This window comes from Engraulis encrasicolus, chromosome 11, assembly GCF_034702125.1.
Source record: "Engraulis encrasicolus isolate BLACKSEA-1 chromosome 11, IST_EnEncr_1.0, whole genome shotgun sequence".
Lineage (NCBI taxonomy): Eukaryota > Metazoa > Chordata > Actinopteri > Clupeiformes > Engraulidae > Engraulis > Engraulis encrasicolus.
The window spans coordinates 37,091,513-37,108,220 of record NC_085867.1 but is presented as its reverse complement, the minus strand read 5'-3'; the positions used below and the strand labels follow the sequence as shown (position 1 = coordinate 37,108,220).

The window sequence follows — 16,708 nt, the reverse complement described above, 5'->3', positions numbered from 1 at the left end:
AGATAGGGGAATATATAGAAAGATAAGGCAGGGGTAAAGTAGGTTAAGAGACGGGTAGATGGAGAAGGGGATAAAACACAAGAGATAGAGTACAAAGGAGAGAGAAATAGAAAAAGGGATAGAGTGAGTGGAAGGGGGGGGGGGTAGAGAGGGAAAATCACTGAATGAGATAGAGCCAGCGTGAAAGGGAGAAAGGGAAGATAATGGGGAGACGGGTGGAGAGAGAGAGAGAGACAGAGACAGAGACAGAGAGAGAGAGAGAGAGAGAGAGAGAGAGAGAGAGAGAGAGAGAGAGACAGAGAGAGAGACAGACACAGAGAGACAGACAAAGACAGAGAGAGGGGTGTGTGAAAGGGAGAGAGTGAAATAAGGAGAGAAAGAGAGTGTCAGGGAAAGAGAGGGAGAAGTAAAGAGCGGCAGTAAAAAGCAGCAAGGCCTACAGTGGACAAGTAGGAAAACAGAGAGACCCGCACACAAAAGGAAAAAGGAAAAAGTTGTTGCCTCTCGTCTTGCAGGAGCGCAGGACGGAGAGATAGAGGATTAAACGCAGAGAGGCACAAACACACACACACACGCAGACGCACACACAAATACACACGCGCGCACATATACACAGCGACAAATTCCATTAGTGTTAGAAAAAGCAGTCCGTTTTCCACAGTAAACAAGTAAGCAAACATATAAGCACACACTCGAGAGGGGCACAGAGAGTGTGCGAGTGTGTGAAAGTAGGCGGTAAAGCCAGCCATAGGAGAGGAGTAGAGAGGACACGGCCAGAAGACTAAACTAGAGAGAGGAAGAGAGAGAGAAGTTATTTCAGAAGGGTGACAAGTAAAGTCGAAACAAGACTGACTTGACAAAAATAAAGAAGGAAAGAAAGAAAGAAAGAAAGAAGGTGATACATAGGGCCGGAGAGGGTAAGTTGTAGGCAGATGGGTGGACAAAATCGAAAATGCATGGAGATGTGAAAGCAAAACAAGACAGAATGGTAGAACACAAGCATAGACGAATGTAATACTTGGCAGAGAGAGAGAGAGAGATAAAGAGAGAGAGAGAGAGAGAGAGAGAGAGAGAGAGAGAGAGAGAGAGAGAGAGAGAGAGAGAGAGAGAGAGAGAGAGAGAGAGAGAGAGAGAGAGAGAGAAAGAGAGAGAAAGAAATGCAGACAATGAGACAATGATACAGCATGAAAGAAAGACTGAAAGAAACAGATGGATATACAGAAAAAGCCACAAGCCAAAAAGGCGAGAGAGAGAGAGAGAGAGAGAGAGAGAGAGAGAGAGAGAGAGAGAGAGAGAGAGAGAGAGAGAACGAGAGAACGAGAGAGAGAGAACGAGAGAGAGAGGGGAAACAAAACAGAAAAAGAAACAGATGGATATACCAACCAGGAGAAAGAAAGAAAGAGAGGAAAAGAGAGAAGAGGAGAAAGATTAAGAGAACAGATGGCATATCAATGCATAGAGACTGATTGTGTGCAAGAGCATGTGTGAGACGGAATAAATAATAAAATAAAATATTAAATAAAAAAGTGAAATGTGAGATGAGTCTGAAGGTGGAGTGCCTGCCTTTTCTCAACAGGGGCTGCGTGGTCCCTTTGGCATCCTCGTCATCATCTGGAAAGAGGTCAAAGAAAGACAAGAAAAAAGAAAAAGAAGAGGAAAAAAAAACAGAAAGAGGAGAAGGGGGGGGGGGGGGGGTTAACATTCTCTGGTGCAGTGATGATGGAAACCACATGCGTCAACACAGTGAGCTACAATGAACGGCCTGTGTTTCTGGGAAAGTGACTCTCGACTCGCGTAAAGCTAGAACTGCAGCTAGCTTCGAAAAATCCAATAGAAACTTTACTCATTGCCGATGGAAGGAGAAAAAAAATAGTGAATGGAGAGAAAAAACAAGCGACGAATGGATGGCTAGATGGGGAGAGTGGATGGATGTATTGAATAGGATCTTCCTCAGTAGGGGGGAATGGTCACTGTGGTGAGTGCGGTGTGGTGAGGTCTTGTGGACACTAGCAGCAGGTGAACCAGCACAGCTGAGATCATCTCACCAGCAGCATTAGGGGGAAGCAGTTGGGAACCAGTCCAGAATATGTGTGTGTGTGTGTGGGCGTGTGTGTGTGTATGTTTTTTTAAGTTGTGAATTGTGTGTGTGTGTGTGTGTGTGTGTGTGTGTGTGTGTGTGTGTGTGTGTGTGTGTGTGTGTGTGTGTGTGTGTGTGTGTGTGTGTGTGTGTGTGTGACAGAGAGAGAGAGAGAGAGAGAGAGAGAGAGAGAGAGAGAGAGAGAGAGAGAGAGAGAGAGAGAGAGAGAGAGTTTGTGCACGTGTGCCAAGCAGCACTGAGCTCCCTCATCTCTGTTGCCAAAGGCTAGTTAGTTTGTTTACTTATCGTCTCCACGGTGACGTTTATCCGCTCAGTACATTTGTTTACATTTAGCTTAATATAGTTCATCATGACCGATGTAGTTAAAGCCATGCGTTTTACAAGAAGGCATATTATGGTGCGTCGTAGCAGCAGTGACAAAAACAGTGTCACCAACGTCACCAACCCTCTACACGTCATCACTAAGACCCCCCCATGATTAAGCCTTCACACACTTCCGTTTTAAAGGAATAAGAGAGAAGGGGAGCGGGAAATGCCAAGGTTTTTTTTTGCCATCTTAACACAAAGCAGGCTGTACTTTCTTGGAAGCTTGAATTGGCGCCAACATAAAACGTGCCACCACGTTACTCACGCTTCCACCCCCTCCTACCGCGGTTCCTGTATTAGCAGCCGATTAGCGCTGTGAGGATTAGCCTAAAAACATTAATCTTTTTCAAAAATGTGTTGAACCCTTCACACATAAGGCAACAGTCTGCGCCAGACCCAACAAAGAGAGCAAAATAATGTTTATAAACTTAGAATGCACGCACACAAACACAGCGCAGATCAAGTTGAAAGGTTGTTTTTCTTCAACCAAAAAAGCAATGTTAAGCAAAATTGTTTCAGTGATTCGTCAAGGCATTACTAATAAGGCATTTCTGAATTTGATTTGCCACCCGCCCTGAGCTGCAAACAACTAAACCGATTTTTTTTTGGGAGGGCCAGGCCTTCTCTCTCTAGTTCAAATCAGTCCGAGACAGTCTGAGACAATTCCGCTTTCAATCTACAGGATGACCAAAAACAAAAACTACCTGCCCCAAAAAACAGAGACCCGACAGTGAGCACAATGTGATGGCATACCTTGGCTAAATAGGAGGAAGTGGGAAGTTTGTTTCTGCTTGTGAGCTGGGTTTTTTAGCAGTTCAAACATAAACTAGGTCTAGATAATGGAAAGTGACAAAAAGTTGCAAAAGTGACAAAAAGTTGCTGCTTTGTCCCACTTTCACCATGAAGTCTACAACTGTTGTAAAACAACTCCATAACACGCCGGCTCGACAGCTACTCCAAGCTTCATAGCTCGATCTAGAGTCATGTCATGTCATATGGGCCTTATTAGGCCACTCTGCTGGAGCCGTGAGAAGGGCCTTTGCACATCTCACCAGGGAGACAGTTTGGGTTAGTTGGGACCCCTGTGAAGAGGCTGTACTAGGGGATGGGGAGGGGGAGGGGGATGAGAAGTTGGGTGTCAGGGACACTCAGTATTGGGATGAGGGATGTTTAATGGTGTGTGTGTGTGTGTGTGTGTGTGTGTGTGTGTGTGTGTGTGTGTGTGTGTGTGTGTGTGTGTGTGTGTGTGTGTGTGTGTGTGTGTGTGTGTGTGTGTGTGTGTGTGTGTGTGTGTGTGCGCTTTTGACGGAAGGAGTCAAAGAGTCTGTGCGCGTGTGTGTGTCTGTGCGCGTGTGCATGCGTGCATGCGTATATGTTTGCGGGGGTGTCGAATCTCAGACGTGCCGTTTGGGAGGGAATCTGACAGCAGTCAGGCCTGGGGGTCCTCAGAGTGTGGGAACCGGACTGACGTTTGTGTACTCCTTTATCCTCCTCACTGACCCACCACATAAACATGTAAACACACACGCACGCGCGCACGCACGCACGCACGCACGCACGCACGCACGCACGCACGCACGCACGCACGCACGCACGCACACACGCACACACACACACACACACACACACACACACACACACTTTCTAATAAAGCCTCATGTAGAGGTCATTGTATGCACACAAGTGTGTGTATGTGTGTGTAGTGTGTCTATTATGCTCACAATACTTGGTGTGTAGTGGCTTGTTTTCATGCCGGTGTTTGTGTGTGTAGAGTGCGCCCGTATGTACAGCACAAACGGTCGGTGTGTGTGTCTGCTTGGGGCGAGCACAAGTTTGTTTGTGCATGTGTTTGTTTATATGTGTGTGCATGTGTGTGAAGGGGGAGGAGATGGAGAGGGAGGAAGTGGTTTGTGACGAGGCCATTGGGCCCACAGGGAGCTCTTTGGAAACCTTGGGGTCACCCGCGCCAACTTCCTCTCTCCCTGAGCCTCTTTGTGTGTGTGTGTGTGTGTGTGTGTGTGTGTGTGTGTGTGTGTGTGTGTGTGTGTGTGTGTGTGTGTGTGTGTGTGTGTGTGTGTGTGTGTGTGTGTGTGTGTGTGTGTGTGTGTGTGTGTGTGTGTGTGTGTGTGTGTGTAGAAGTGAGCTTAGGATAAAGGCAAGAGGGGGGCCTTGAAGCGAAAAAAGTGTTTCCGGCGACATGTTATGCTTTCCACACACTGTTACTGTAAATCCGGAGTTGTGTGTGCGAGTGTGTGTACATGTGTATGTGAATCTGTAGTTCGTGTATGTGTGTATGTATGTATGTTATGCTTTCCACACACTGTAAATCCGGAGGTTCAAAGGAGAGAGTCTCGAGTCTCAGGCTCTTACTTCATTCATTGTTGTTGGTCTGCTGACCTACTGAGAACGGACGTGCAAAGCTCTTCGAGAGTGTTCAATCAGTATAAAATGGGTTCACTCATCGAAAATCAAAACTCTCTCCTTCACTTAACATTAGGGAAAAAAGAAGGGGGAAAAAATCTAAAAACTGAAATAAATATAAATCAATAAATAAATAATCACATCAGTCAGATACTCATTGCAAGAATGCCTGCAGATACACTCTTAACATTGACGGTGTGTTAACACACTTGACATTGGCAGTTGGTACCTATATGATTGTACTTCTATGATTGTGAGAGTTTTTCGGAAAGAAAGCTGTGCTGTTCACCTTTCTGGACGGCCGGGCTGTTCTGGACGCTGGTGGCTTTGGAGGAGGGCTTGGACGAGTCCCCATCCGAGTCTTTGCTCGTGTCGATGGAAACCACCACGTCCTTCAGCCCTGATGTGTCATCTATAGGAGACAAAAACAGGGAAAATTGAAGCAAAAAAGGTCTGCTACTTTAAATCATTCTTGGTTTTTGAATTAACCTCTTACGTTGCTTTAGACACGATAATACCACTATATGATTTAGAATGCACTTAAAAACAATCACCAATTACTATTAAAGGGTTAATTCATCTAGGAGACTAAGCACAAAGAGCAATTACAACCTTCAGTACTTTTCCACAAGACGCTTCCGTTTGCATCTGAAACAAACAACCAATCTACTTCTGACAAACAAAACTCTAGAGATCAAGGCCATCTGAGCCATTTAAGGCAACTGCTGGGATTAACAAACAAGAGAGCATTTGGTGCTTGAAGAACATTGAAGAATCACATGGCAAGTGTCCCCTTCAAAAGGAAAAAATATTTTTGGCAAATTGAGTTACATGAGGACTTGCTTTGTCTTATGACCAAAATGCCTTACTTCTTGCTATTAAGAGAGTAGGGGAAAAAATACCAACAAAAAAAGAATCCACACCATTATACCCTGCAAGAAGCTCCACTGGGCAGTACGGGTTGGGTGAAATGCATTTGTTTCTTAGCTTTCACATTCAAATAGTCAGAGCAATTTGTCGACACCCATTAGGCGACAGGTAACAGCGCATCAGCAACCAATTTGTTTTAAATTGAGGGCTATTTTGGACAACTAATGGAAAACTAATGGAGAATTTAACCATTGGCTATGCCCATCCTCTATTCCCCTTCTAACTCTGTTGTTGCCACTCTGGGCGGTTTGGGGCTGAAATTCTGCACAGTACTGTGTGGACCAGTCAAGTGAGTGCTGTGGTTGGGTGATACGCATTCTGCCCTACAAATGCAATGGCTTGGCTGCTTTTTTCCTTTCAATTCAGGACTATTTCTGAGAATTAATGGAGAATTTAAGCATGGGAAAAGACCATCCTCTGTTCTCTTCAAACTGCTGCCACACAGGAACCGTGTGAACTCCTGATGGGTGGGGATGACATTTTGTACAGTACATTTTGTGGATCCATCAGGAGAGGGTGGTACTCTCTGCTCTTTGCCAGGGCCAGGGAACAAACTTGTCGTTCACCTCAAGCTGCCCCTTGTCATTCTGGGCGATTTGGGGTGTTGTTCTGGACATGGAGTGGACCTGTCAAGTCAAGTGTGGCACTTTCTGCTCTCCACCACAGAAGCCCTCTGGAGGGAACTGAGAGCTGGCCGCCTCTTAAATACTAAACACCACTGCACGCTAATGACTGCCCTGGAACCAGTGTAATCACTCCTTCACAGCAGCACACAGCTCAATTTATACAGAGGGATAAATAGACTCTCTTTCAGCCGCTATAAAAAAGAGATCAGGGCAGCAAACTGACGTGGGCGTATAAACGCTTGAGGATTCGCAAAAGATTTCACACCAGTCAGTCATATTAGGTTTTTTCCTGATGACTAAATTTCACAGTTTTTGATGCGTCTGACTGAGTCTCTAACAAAAAACGTAATACCTATACTGGCCAAGGACATATAGTATCTTCAGTTCAAAAAATGATGCCATTCCAGAAATCTTCAAGGTGAAGGACATCCTGTTTATGCTGGCCAGCTACACTGCCTACAGAGGTTGAGGCATAATAATTCCATGCCTGGATTTATGAAACCAGAGATTTCATGGACCTCTCAATCAAAAACCTCAACTAGCCTTTGTCTTGTGCTTTGGATGTGGATGTGCCGTGGATGTGCACAATTTTTCTTCTCAGCCTATCTTATGAAAGCAAAATTACCTTATGGTAATGGCCTATGGCCTATGGCATTGACTATGTTGTGTTGTGTTGTGTAAATAAAGAAATAAATGAAAAAATAGGACCAGAATGAGGGGGTTTACCTTGTCCTTGGATGTGGGAGATATCGAGGCCTTCCTTGAGACGCAGGATAACGGCACCATACTGCAAGTCAAAGGCATCGCTAGTAAAGAGAAAAACACAAGAACAGAGTTTAAGTCACTCTCATGCAGAGAAGCACGGCTAGCCATTTAGCAGCTTAGTTGGTCAGCAATTGGAAATTGCCTTAAATCCAAAGTGCTGTAGCCAACCTAGTCAGCAGCAACAGTTGCAGCAGCTTATTATTTTCCTATTGCATACACCACGAGACTTCCAACTAGGGCTGGGCAATATGACGATATATATCGTTATCGTGATATAAAAGTGGATATCGTGACCTTTTTCTTATATCGTTTATATTGTGATAGTAATTTCATCAGTTTTATACAATTGAATATCATTTAATTACATTCCATGTTCTCACAATACACAATATAAGTCATGTAACTGTAAAAATAAGAATAAAATATCCATTTTAAAGAAAGGTTGTTTTGCGACATGAAAAAATAAAGAGCACATAAAGAGATTAACTGAAAACGTATGTAATTGTGCTATATCGTGATATATATCGTTATCATTAGGGATGCACCGATACCGATACTGGTATCGGTATCGGCTCCCGATACTGCTCATTATACTCGTACTCGTACTCGTCAAGCACTTGCCGATACCAGCTATGAGTACTACTATTACTCAAAACAATGCAAAATCTTGTCATGTTCTGTGGACTTGAAATCAGCATGGAAAAACGTGCCACCTCATACATTTACTAACATTTAAATGTACATGGAAATGGACAATAAAAATATCACAGGTGGAAAAAAACAAGGCCATGCATTTATTTTCATTGTATTTTGGTGGTAAAAGGTATCGGTATCGGTACTCGGTATCGGCAAGTACACACATTAATGTACTCGTACTTGTATCGGTTTTCAAAAAAGTGGTATCGGTGCATCCCTAGTTATCATGATATAAAGCAATCCATATTGTATGTTTTTTTTCCATATCGTCCAGCCCTACTTACAACGTCATTCAAGATGGGCCTGGCAAGGAACAGTCATGGTACAGTCAAGGGGAAACCATGGTACAAAACCACTGGCTCCTACTGCATAGCTTTGGAAAGTTACACGCTACGCTCCTAAGGCACTACTGTGCCATATCACAGCCAGGCCATTGCATGGCACATTGCATCCGCAACCTTCCGCCCACCCACATCAAATATGCGGAATTTTCCGGTGGCCAGCGGAACTGTAAACAGCCAAACAAATAAACGACTGCTTACGCACAGAGGACATGCCACATGTGCCCAGACCACAACAAAGAAGTGCACGGCAGACAAGGACCAAATTGCATAGTTAGAGACACAAGGCCTTGTGTGTAGTCTACCTAAACATCTGGTACATTCCTCTGGCAAATTGTAAGGCTCAATGTACATCTCAATGATGTACATCAGCAAAAGAAAAAATGTGGTCTTTTCTACTTATTCTGTTTACTACAAAGTGTGCCTACAGATAATCCTAGGTTGAATTTACTACCTTTTACTACCTCCAATTTTTTTTCACTACCACTCCGACTTCGAGCTTAAACTGACTAAAGAAATGAAATAACTTCCTAGAGCCTATTAATAACACAACATAATTAATTAATAATATTAAGAATGTGTTATTACAAGTTAATGCGGGTATATTTCAAAAATCTCAACCATTTGCCATTTATAATGGTTAAATAATAGTGTTATGCATCATGTCCAGGTTACCAATGTGTGACTCTTTAGTGCATTGGGTGCATTAAACTTAATAGTTATTAAGTAAAGGGAATAAGCAAGAGGATGCAGCGCTTCCAACTCAATCTGATGACTTTTCCTCAACATGCACCCAAATACAGCTACGATTACTTTCCTGAGTTTGACCGCGCCTACAATTGAAACATCCGTCAGTAATGCACACGGTAGACACTAATACACAATATTTAATGACGGCAGTAGGCACAGGATTTGGAAAACAAATCAATGTTGTGGCATTGCCAAACTTCAAAATGGAAAGTATCAGGCTGCAACTACCGCTCTACTTTTATTTCAAAATCCACTTTCTTTGGGGCGGTGTACTATGACTCAGCTGATGGGACCGATGGCACGGGGAGGGAAAAAGCTGCGCTTGAAGCACTGACACAACATTTGGACATTATTTAAAGGGCAGATGAGTTCTGTGAGTAAGTCATACTATGCTTAAATAAAGTCCAGACCACAGATGCTGTGCTGTCTTGTTTCCGTGTGGGTAAAATGGGGTCGGAAGCTGAGATCTGATCTGTGTCTTGCTCTAGTTTGGCACAGTACAGGGCCAATACAATATGTAGGCCAGACACATTAGGGAAGCGTGTGTTCAAGAGACAAGTCAGACACACGGCCATCTGACAAACCACACAATCCCACAATTTTAATAAACTGCACAACCACACAATCTGATAAAAAAAAATCTGATAAACAACACAACCCCACAATCTTAATTTTAAACATGGTCTAGAAATTGAAATATACTGTACTCCAAAACTACTCCAAACAGAAATTAAGGATCCTGGTCTAAACTCTTAGATTTTTCATTGTTAAGCATTATTGTTTATTGTTTTAAAATTTTTAAAACGTAATAATCTGAGCACATGGACCCAATATAATTGTTCAATAGCTTGATTTTTGCGCCATACAGCTTCGAACCTAGGTAGGTGTAGATTATTTTATATCTCTAGGTCTCATATTTTCTAATGCCGGATTGCTGTAGCTGTAGCTCACACAGTAAAAGCGTCTTCAGAGACGAGAACTGATGACACACACAATTAACGGCTAAAAACAAAACTCCACTTTGGCTTAAGTGCAAGTTGCTTAACACACTTAAGCACAATCAATATATTTCTTGGTCTCAGGAAGCTTTCTGGGTGTTTTTAAATTCACAAACGTATTCCTGACAACAAAGCACCTCGAGCTAGGAGCAGAAACAGTGTGGCAATAGCACACGCGCACACGCACACGCACACGCGCACCCACACACACACGCGCACACACACACACACACACACACACACACACACACACACGCGCACACACACATGCGCAAACACACACGCAAGCAAGCACACACGAACACGCATGCACACGCACGCACGCACGCGCACGCACGCACGCACGCACGCACGCACGCACACCACAATCACATGATTCATGTTATGAGTCAGACGCGAAGCGGAAAAGGTTTTAAGAAGATGAAGGCAAGCGGCACTGCTTTAATGATGAAGATTACGCAAGACGAAAACGCACACGACACTGCACCACGCGCTTCCAGGAAAGAGTCTTAAAGGCCACAGTGTGTGTGTGTGTGTGTGTGTGTGTGTGTGTGTGTGTGTGTGTGTGTGTGTGTGTGTGTGTGTGTGTGTGTGTGTGTGTGTGTGTGTGTGTGTGTGTGTGTGTGTGTGTGTGTGTGTGTGTGTGTGTGTGTGTGTGTGTCAATGTGCTGAAAGGATCACTGGAGGTGGTCTGCTTGCTTTGATAGGTGGCTGCAGTGGCAAAGGGTTAATGACCTTCACTGAGTGGAATGGAATGGATCCCGTGTGTGTGTGTGTGTGTGTGTGTGTGTGTGTGTGTGTGTGTGTGTGTGTGTGTGTGTGTGTGTGTGTGTGTGTGTGTGTGTGTGTGTGTGTGTGTGTGTGTGTGTGTGTGTGTGTGTGTGTGTGTGTGTGTAATCTACTACTTCGTGAATGAGCTTGACCAAGAGAATGGTTCCTGTGCGTATGTGTGTGTGTGCGTGTGTGCATATGTGTGTGATCTAGCGCTTACTGGATGAGGTTGATGTATCTCTCCACGTCGTTCAGGTCTCCATCCATCCAGTTGTTCTTGTAGCCGAGCACCAACGTGTTGGGCTTCAGCCGACCCAGACCAACCGCCTGACAGACACACAGACATACAGAACATGTGGAAATGCATCACTATTCCTGGAATACGGTCAAGTACCATGAAAATCTGGCATTGTGACATTACATTAGTTGACAGACGCACGCACGCATGCACGCACGCACACACAGTGAGTCACACAAACTCAAGTGTGTCACAATGACTGAATCACATAAACACAATTAAAGCCACACACACCACATTACACACAGTGACTCGCACAATCAGAGTGACTCACACAGGATCACAAACACATTCTCACACACACACACATATGTGCGCACTCACTCACAGCAGAAGGTAACCTGCCTTGGTACTCTCTCTGCCATACACCACACCACATCACACAACACCACACCACAACCACCCCCGCCTGCAGCGGATACTGTGCGCACTTTCACTCACACAGCTCAGGCAACACACACACACACACACACACACCAGCAGAAGGTAACCTGCCTTGGTTGGTACTCTCTCTGCCATACACCTCACCTCACCTCACTCACCTGCAGCAGGTACTGTGTGCCCTGCCTGAGGTCCTCTGCCAGGACAGGGGTGTAGAAGGCCTTGGAGTTGTTATTCAGCAGCCAGCGCTGGTAGCGCACCACGTCATTATTCAACTCTTTCAGGGTGTTCTTGCGGTTACTCTGTGGGATTAGCAACAAGAGAAAAACAAACAAACAAACAAAAATCACTTGAAGGTTATTATTCTGATCCAGATCATCAAAAAACACTCATGTGAGCGTGCATGCAAGCACACACAAACACACACCCTGCCTGCCAGAGATGGTGTGTGTGTGTGTGCGTGTGTGTGTGTGCGCGCGTGCGTGTGTGTGTGTGTGTGTGTGTGTGTGTGTGTGTGCGCGTGCGTGCGCTCTCTGCTGCTGGGAGAGAAAAATAACACAAAGCAATTACAGATGATCAGGGCACATGCTTTGGCCTGTTTGTCATTACGTGCCACCCTAATCCCTACCAGTCCCAGACTACACTCAGCTGTAGGAAAATACTCAAAGAAAAACAAAGAGGAATAGGAACAGTAGGAACCGCCAGGAAAAACTAATCTCTTCCTCCATCCATCCGATATTCCCTCCTTTCCCTTTCCTTGTTGCGCATCTTGCCTCTTCCACTCACAAGAATTTCCGATACAACACTCAATCTTTTGTTGCTCAATCTTTGGCCTCTCTCTGTCTCTCTCTCTCTGTCTCTCTGTGTCTCTCTCTCTCTCTCTCGCTGTCTCTCTGTGTCTGTCTCTCTCTCTCTCTGTCTCTCTCTCTGTCTCTCTCTCCGTGTAATGGAACATGTGTGTCTGTGGGCCAACAGAGTGGGCATAGGGCTGGGCTGGGTCTATCGGAAGCCATGTGGAACAGCCCAGACCAGTCAGTGTAGCTCTGATTACTGAGAACCGAAGTGTGTGTGTGTGTGTGTGTGTGTGTGTGTGTGTGTGTGTGTGTGTGTGTGTGTGTGTGTGTGTCTGTGTGCTCACGTGTGTGGATGTATTTGGTTGGGTAGGGGGGGCGCAGCGATCGTAAAATGCCGCCTTTTATTCGTAATGTGGCCCTAGGGACATGCAAGTGTGAGCGTATGAGCGATGACATCATCTCCCCGCAATCCCCCATGTACCCATAGTGCACCGGGAGAATAGGTTTTTAACGATTCCAGGTACAGACGCACTCTGCTCCAGTTATTTTATTTCATTTAGCCATTAATAGAGGAACACATTGGTGCTAATAGAGGCCTCATTGTTTACCGATGTGGCATGGATTGAACTGGTGAAACAGAAGCAGCAGCCAGCCTGGACCAAACTGAACTGGAGGAGAGGAGAGGAGAGGAGAGGAGAGGAGAGGAGAGGAGAGGAGAGGAGAGGAGGAGACGAGAGAAGGGGCTGAGGAGACGAGAGAAGGGGCTGAGGAGACGAGAGAAGGGGCGAGGAGACGAGAGGAGAGGAGAGGAGAGGAGAGGAGAGGAGAGGAGAGGAGAGGAGAGGAGAGGAGGCCCATAGCGACTACCCCGGCAGCCAGCAACAATAGGTCAGGGGTCAATCATGCGCTAATGGATTTTCATCGCCTCAGTCAAGTGTGTGTGTGTGTGTGTGTGTGTGTGTGTGTGTGTGTGTGTGTGTGTGTGTGTGTGTGTGTGTGTGTGTGTGTGTGTGTGTGTGTGTGTGTGTGTGTGTGTGTGTAGGAGAGGGGGGACCTTGGCGGTAAGTGATGGCAGCCAGGCAAATGAGTCCCCTGACGCAGGACTGTGGCGCCTCCATAACACATAAAAAAATGACAGGGGGAGAGAGAAGCACTTTCCACGTGCTGGAAGGGTGAATCGATCGTGAACAAGGATTGTGATTGTGAGTCGAATCTTACCCAATTTCACATGGTTTGAATTAATCCATGAACACAAAAAAACAGTAATGCCAATGGCACTTTTTTGTGGACAGTTGGCAAAGTGACTTTGTGGTCTGCATTTTTAGAGGGAGGATTTTGAGACAGACATTTCGCATTTTTTAAATTCAATAGAACTACTCTATATCGGAACGTATATCGAGCATTCGAAAATCCGAGTCCCGTCCATAGTAGGTAGGGCTACTTACGATGCGCACGTGTCCGCACACCATCAGGCCCACGTTCTTGGTGAAGGCATGGACCAGGTTCAGCAGCGCAGGACGAGCATTAGGGGCACCAGTCATCACCAAACACTGAGGCCTAGAGAGATGGAGAGAGAGAGAGAGAGAGATGGAGAGAGAGAGAGAGAGAGAGAGAGAGAGGGAGAGAGAGAGAGAGAGAGAGAGAGAGAGAGAGAGAGAGAGAGAGAGAGAGAGAGAGAGAGAGAGATAGAGATAGAGAGAGAGAGAGAGAGAGAGAGAGAGAGAGAGAGAGAGAGAGAAGAGAGGGAGAGACTTAGTTTACAGTAATACAGCAGTTCTTGAATGACTTCTTTCAAATAGCTCATGGCATACATGGGGCTTAAAGTCAAAGTGTATTTTTCACAGGGAATCTTCAAATAAACCATCCACACACACAAGCATCCATGGACACACACACACAGCGTAAAGATGCTGCGTGATGTCTGACGTCTCTCCTGACCTTGAGGAGCATCGTCTGACCTTGTCTGACCTCTACAGCTCATCTCACCTCATCCCCCCAGTAGCCCCTAGGGAGCCATGTGGGGGGGCGGCAGAGTGGCGCACATCAAAGCAACTATGCTAAGCATATGAGAGAGAGATAGAGAGAGAGAGAGAGAGAGTGAGAGAGATCGAGATAGAGATAGAGAGAGGGGGGGGGGAGAGAGAGATAGAGAGAGAGAAAGAGAGAGATTGTTTGTGCATGTGTAAGTGTGTGTGCATGCAAGTGTGTGTGTGTGTGTGTGTGTGTGTGTGTGTGTGTGTGTGTGTGTGTGTGTGTGTGTGTGTGTGTGTGTGTGTGTGTGTGTGTGTGTGTGTGTGTGTGTGTGTGTGAGAGAGAGAGAGAGAGAGAGAGAGAGAGAGAGAGGACAGTAGTGTAAGACACTCTGTAATCCCACTGGGGTTATTGCCATGGCAACGGTTCACAGGGCGCGATGTGATCTCACTCGTTTTTTTTTTCTTCTCTCTCTTCCCCTAAAATGTTCTCTCCCGGTCTGAACCAGCCAACTTTCACACACTTTTGGGGAGCTGTGATGGAAACTCCACCACAGAGAGAGCAAGGCTTACAAAGACAGCTAATAAGATTAACTTTAGCTTCTCATCAAGCTGCTTTGGTAGGAATAAAAAAAGAGATGAAAACACACATACTGCTACCAGTGAGGCCTATTGCTGTCTCTCACTGTGTATGTGTGCGTGTGCGTGTGCGTGTGCGTGTGCGTGTGCGTGTGGTGTGTGGTGTGTGGTGTGTGGTGTGTGGTGTGTGGTGTGTGTGTGTGTGTGTGTGTGTGTGTGTGTGTGTGTGTGTGTGCGTGTGTGTGAGTGTGGTGTGTGTGTTATTAAAGAGACAGGTCATACAGAGGGGAAGGCGTTCTGTTCCAGCATGTCATGGGCTTGGACACATGATGGGAACCCAATTACATCCGATACATAATCCCCATGTCACTATTAAGGCTCACACACACACACACAGGCAGACACACACACACACAGGCAGACACACACACACACAGGCAGACACACACACACACAGGCAGACACACACACAGGCAGACACACACACACACAAGCAGACACACACACACACACACAGGCAGACACACACACAGGCAGACACACACACACAGGCAGACACACGCACACAGGCAGACACACACACACAGGCAGACACACACACACAGGCAGACAGACACACACAGGCAGACAGACACGCACTCAGACACAGGCAGGCAGACACACACACAGGCAGGCAGACACACACACAGGCAGACACACGCACTCATTCACACACAGACACACACACGCACCCACCAAGTCACCATTAAAACCTCATCTTCTAGCATATAGATACAGTAACAACAATCGTTCGTCAAGCTGTCGTACATACCTACTGTATGCTGTTTACTTTTGCTATTTTTACTGTGAATGATTCACCTTCCCTTCAGCTAAATGTTAAAGACGTGAACTCACTGACCGAGACAGAACAGTTAGGAGAAAAACAGCCAGGGGAATGTATAAGTGCCTTTTCCTGCGGTTGATATGAATAGTGTATTGCCTTGTATTTATTTTTTTGTTATGCAATGCGCCGTGGGAGCTGCCAAGAATTGAGAACTTTCTCGGTCTCGCTCTCTCTTCACCGTCACTCACTTCAACTTCACAGTCGGCCTTGTCTACACCTCCTTCACGCCTCTCCACTCCTCCGCCACTACTCCTCTCCACCACTCCTCCTCTCCTCCTCTCTCCACACTACCTCCTTCCCTCCATCCCTCCAACCCTCCTCCTCCTCCTCCTCTTTTCACACTCACATTTTGTGTGCTTCAGCAACCTCGTCTACACTTTCACAATTCTCTCCTCCTTTCTCCTCTCCTCTCCTCTCCTCTCCTCTCCTCTCCTCTCCTCTCCTCCTTTCTCCTCTCCTCTCCTCCACCATTCCACATTTCTCCACTACTCAACCCATCACTGTCAGCTGAGTCTTTACCTTCATCTCCCTCTCTCTCTCACCCTGCCTCCCTCCCTCCCTCCCTCCCTCCCTCCCTCCCTCCTCTCTCCCTGCCTCCCTCCCTCCTTCCTTCCTTCCTTCCTCCGGCCTCTCCACCTCCTTTACCTCTGGCTCTCTGACCTTCACCTCTCTCTCTACCCTTTTTTATTTCTCCTTCCCCACTCATGACCTGCTGTGGGCTGCAGCTCTCTCTCTATCTGTCTCTCGGTCTCTCTCTCTCTCTTCCTCCCGCATCTGTAAGCTGCTGTAAGTGGCAGCACCCTTTTCTGTCTGTCTGTCTGTCTGTCTGTCTGTCTGTCTGCCTGTCTGCCTGTCTGCCTGTCTGCCTGTCTGTCTGCCCGTCTCCCTTTCTCTCTCTCCCTCTCTCTCTGGTAAGCTGCTGTGAGCGGCAGCAAGTTTGCCTCTGCCTGCCAATCACCCTCCTCCAGCAGCATTCGTTACAGGAAATCTGACTCCACTTGTTGTGTGTCATGCTGATCAGAACGTCATTGCATCCGGAAA

At 46.1% G+C, this 16,708-nt stretch overlaps 1 protein-coding gene across 1 annotated transcript in view; it reads right to left on the bottom strand.

Moving 5' to 3' along the window:
* Window positions 1-16,708, bottom strand: part of slc12a2 (solute carrier family 12 member 2) — a 102,964-nt gene that overhangs the window by 21,981 nt on the left and 64,275 nt on the right. Inside the window, exons 16-21 of the mRNA XM_063210534.1 lie at window positions 13,681-13,792; window positions 11,603-11,743; window positions 10,983-11,089; window positions 7,168-7,247; window positions 5,175-5,297; window positions 1,564-1,611 (exon numbers count right to left, since the gene is read on the bottom strand). Coding sequence (XP_063066604.1) covers window positions 1,564-1,611; window positions 5,175-5,297; window positions 7,168-7,247; window positions 10,983-11,089; window positions 11,603-11,743; window positions 13,681-13,792 — 611 coding nt within the window. The remainder of the gene's footprint in view (window positions 1-1,563; window positions 1,612-5,174; window positions 5,298-7,167; window positions 7,248-10,982; window positions 11,090-11,602; window positions 11,744-13,680; window positions 13,793-16,708) is intronic.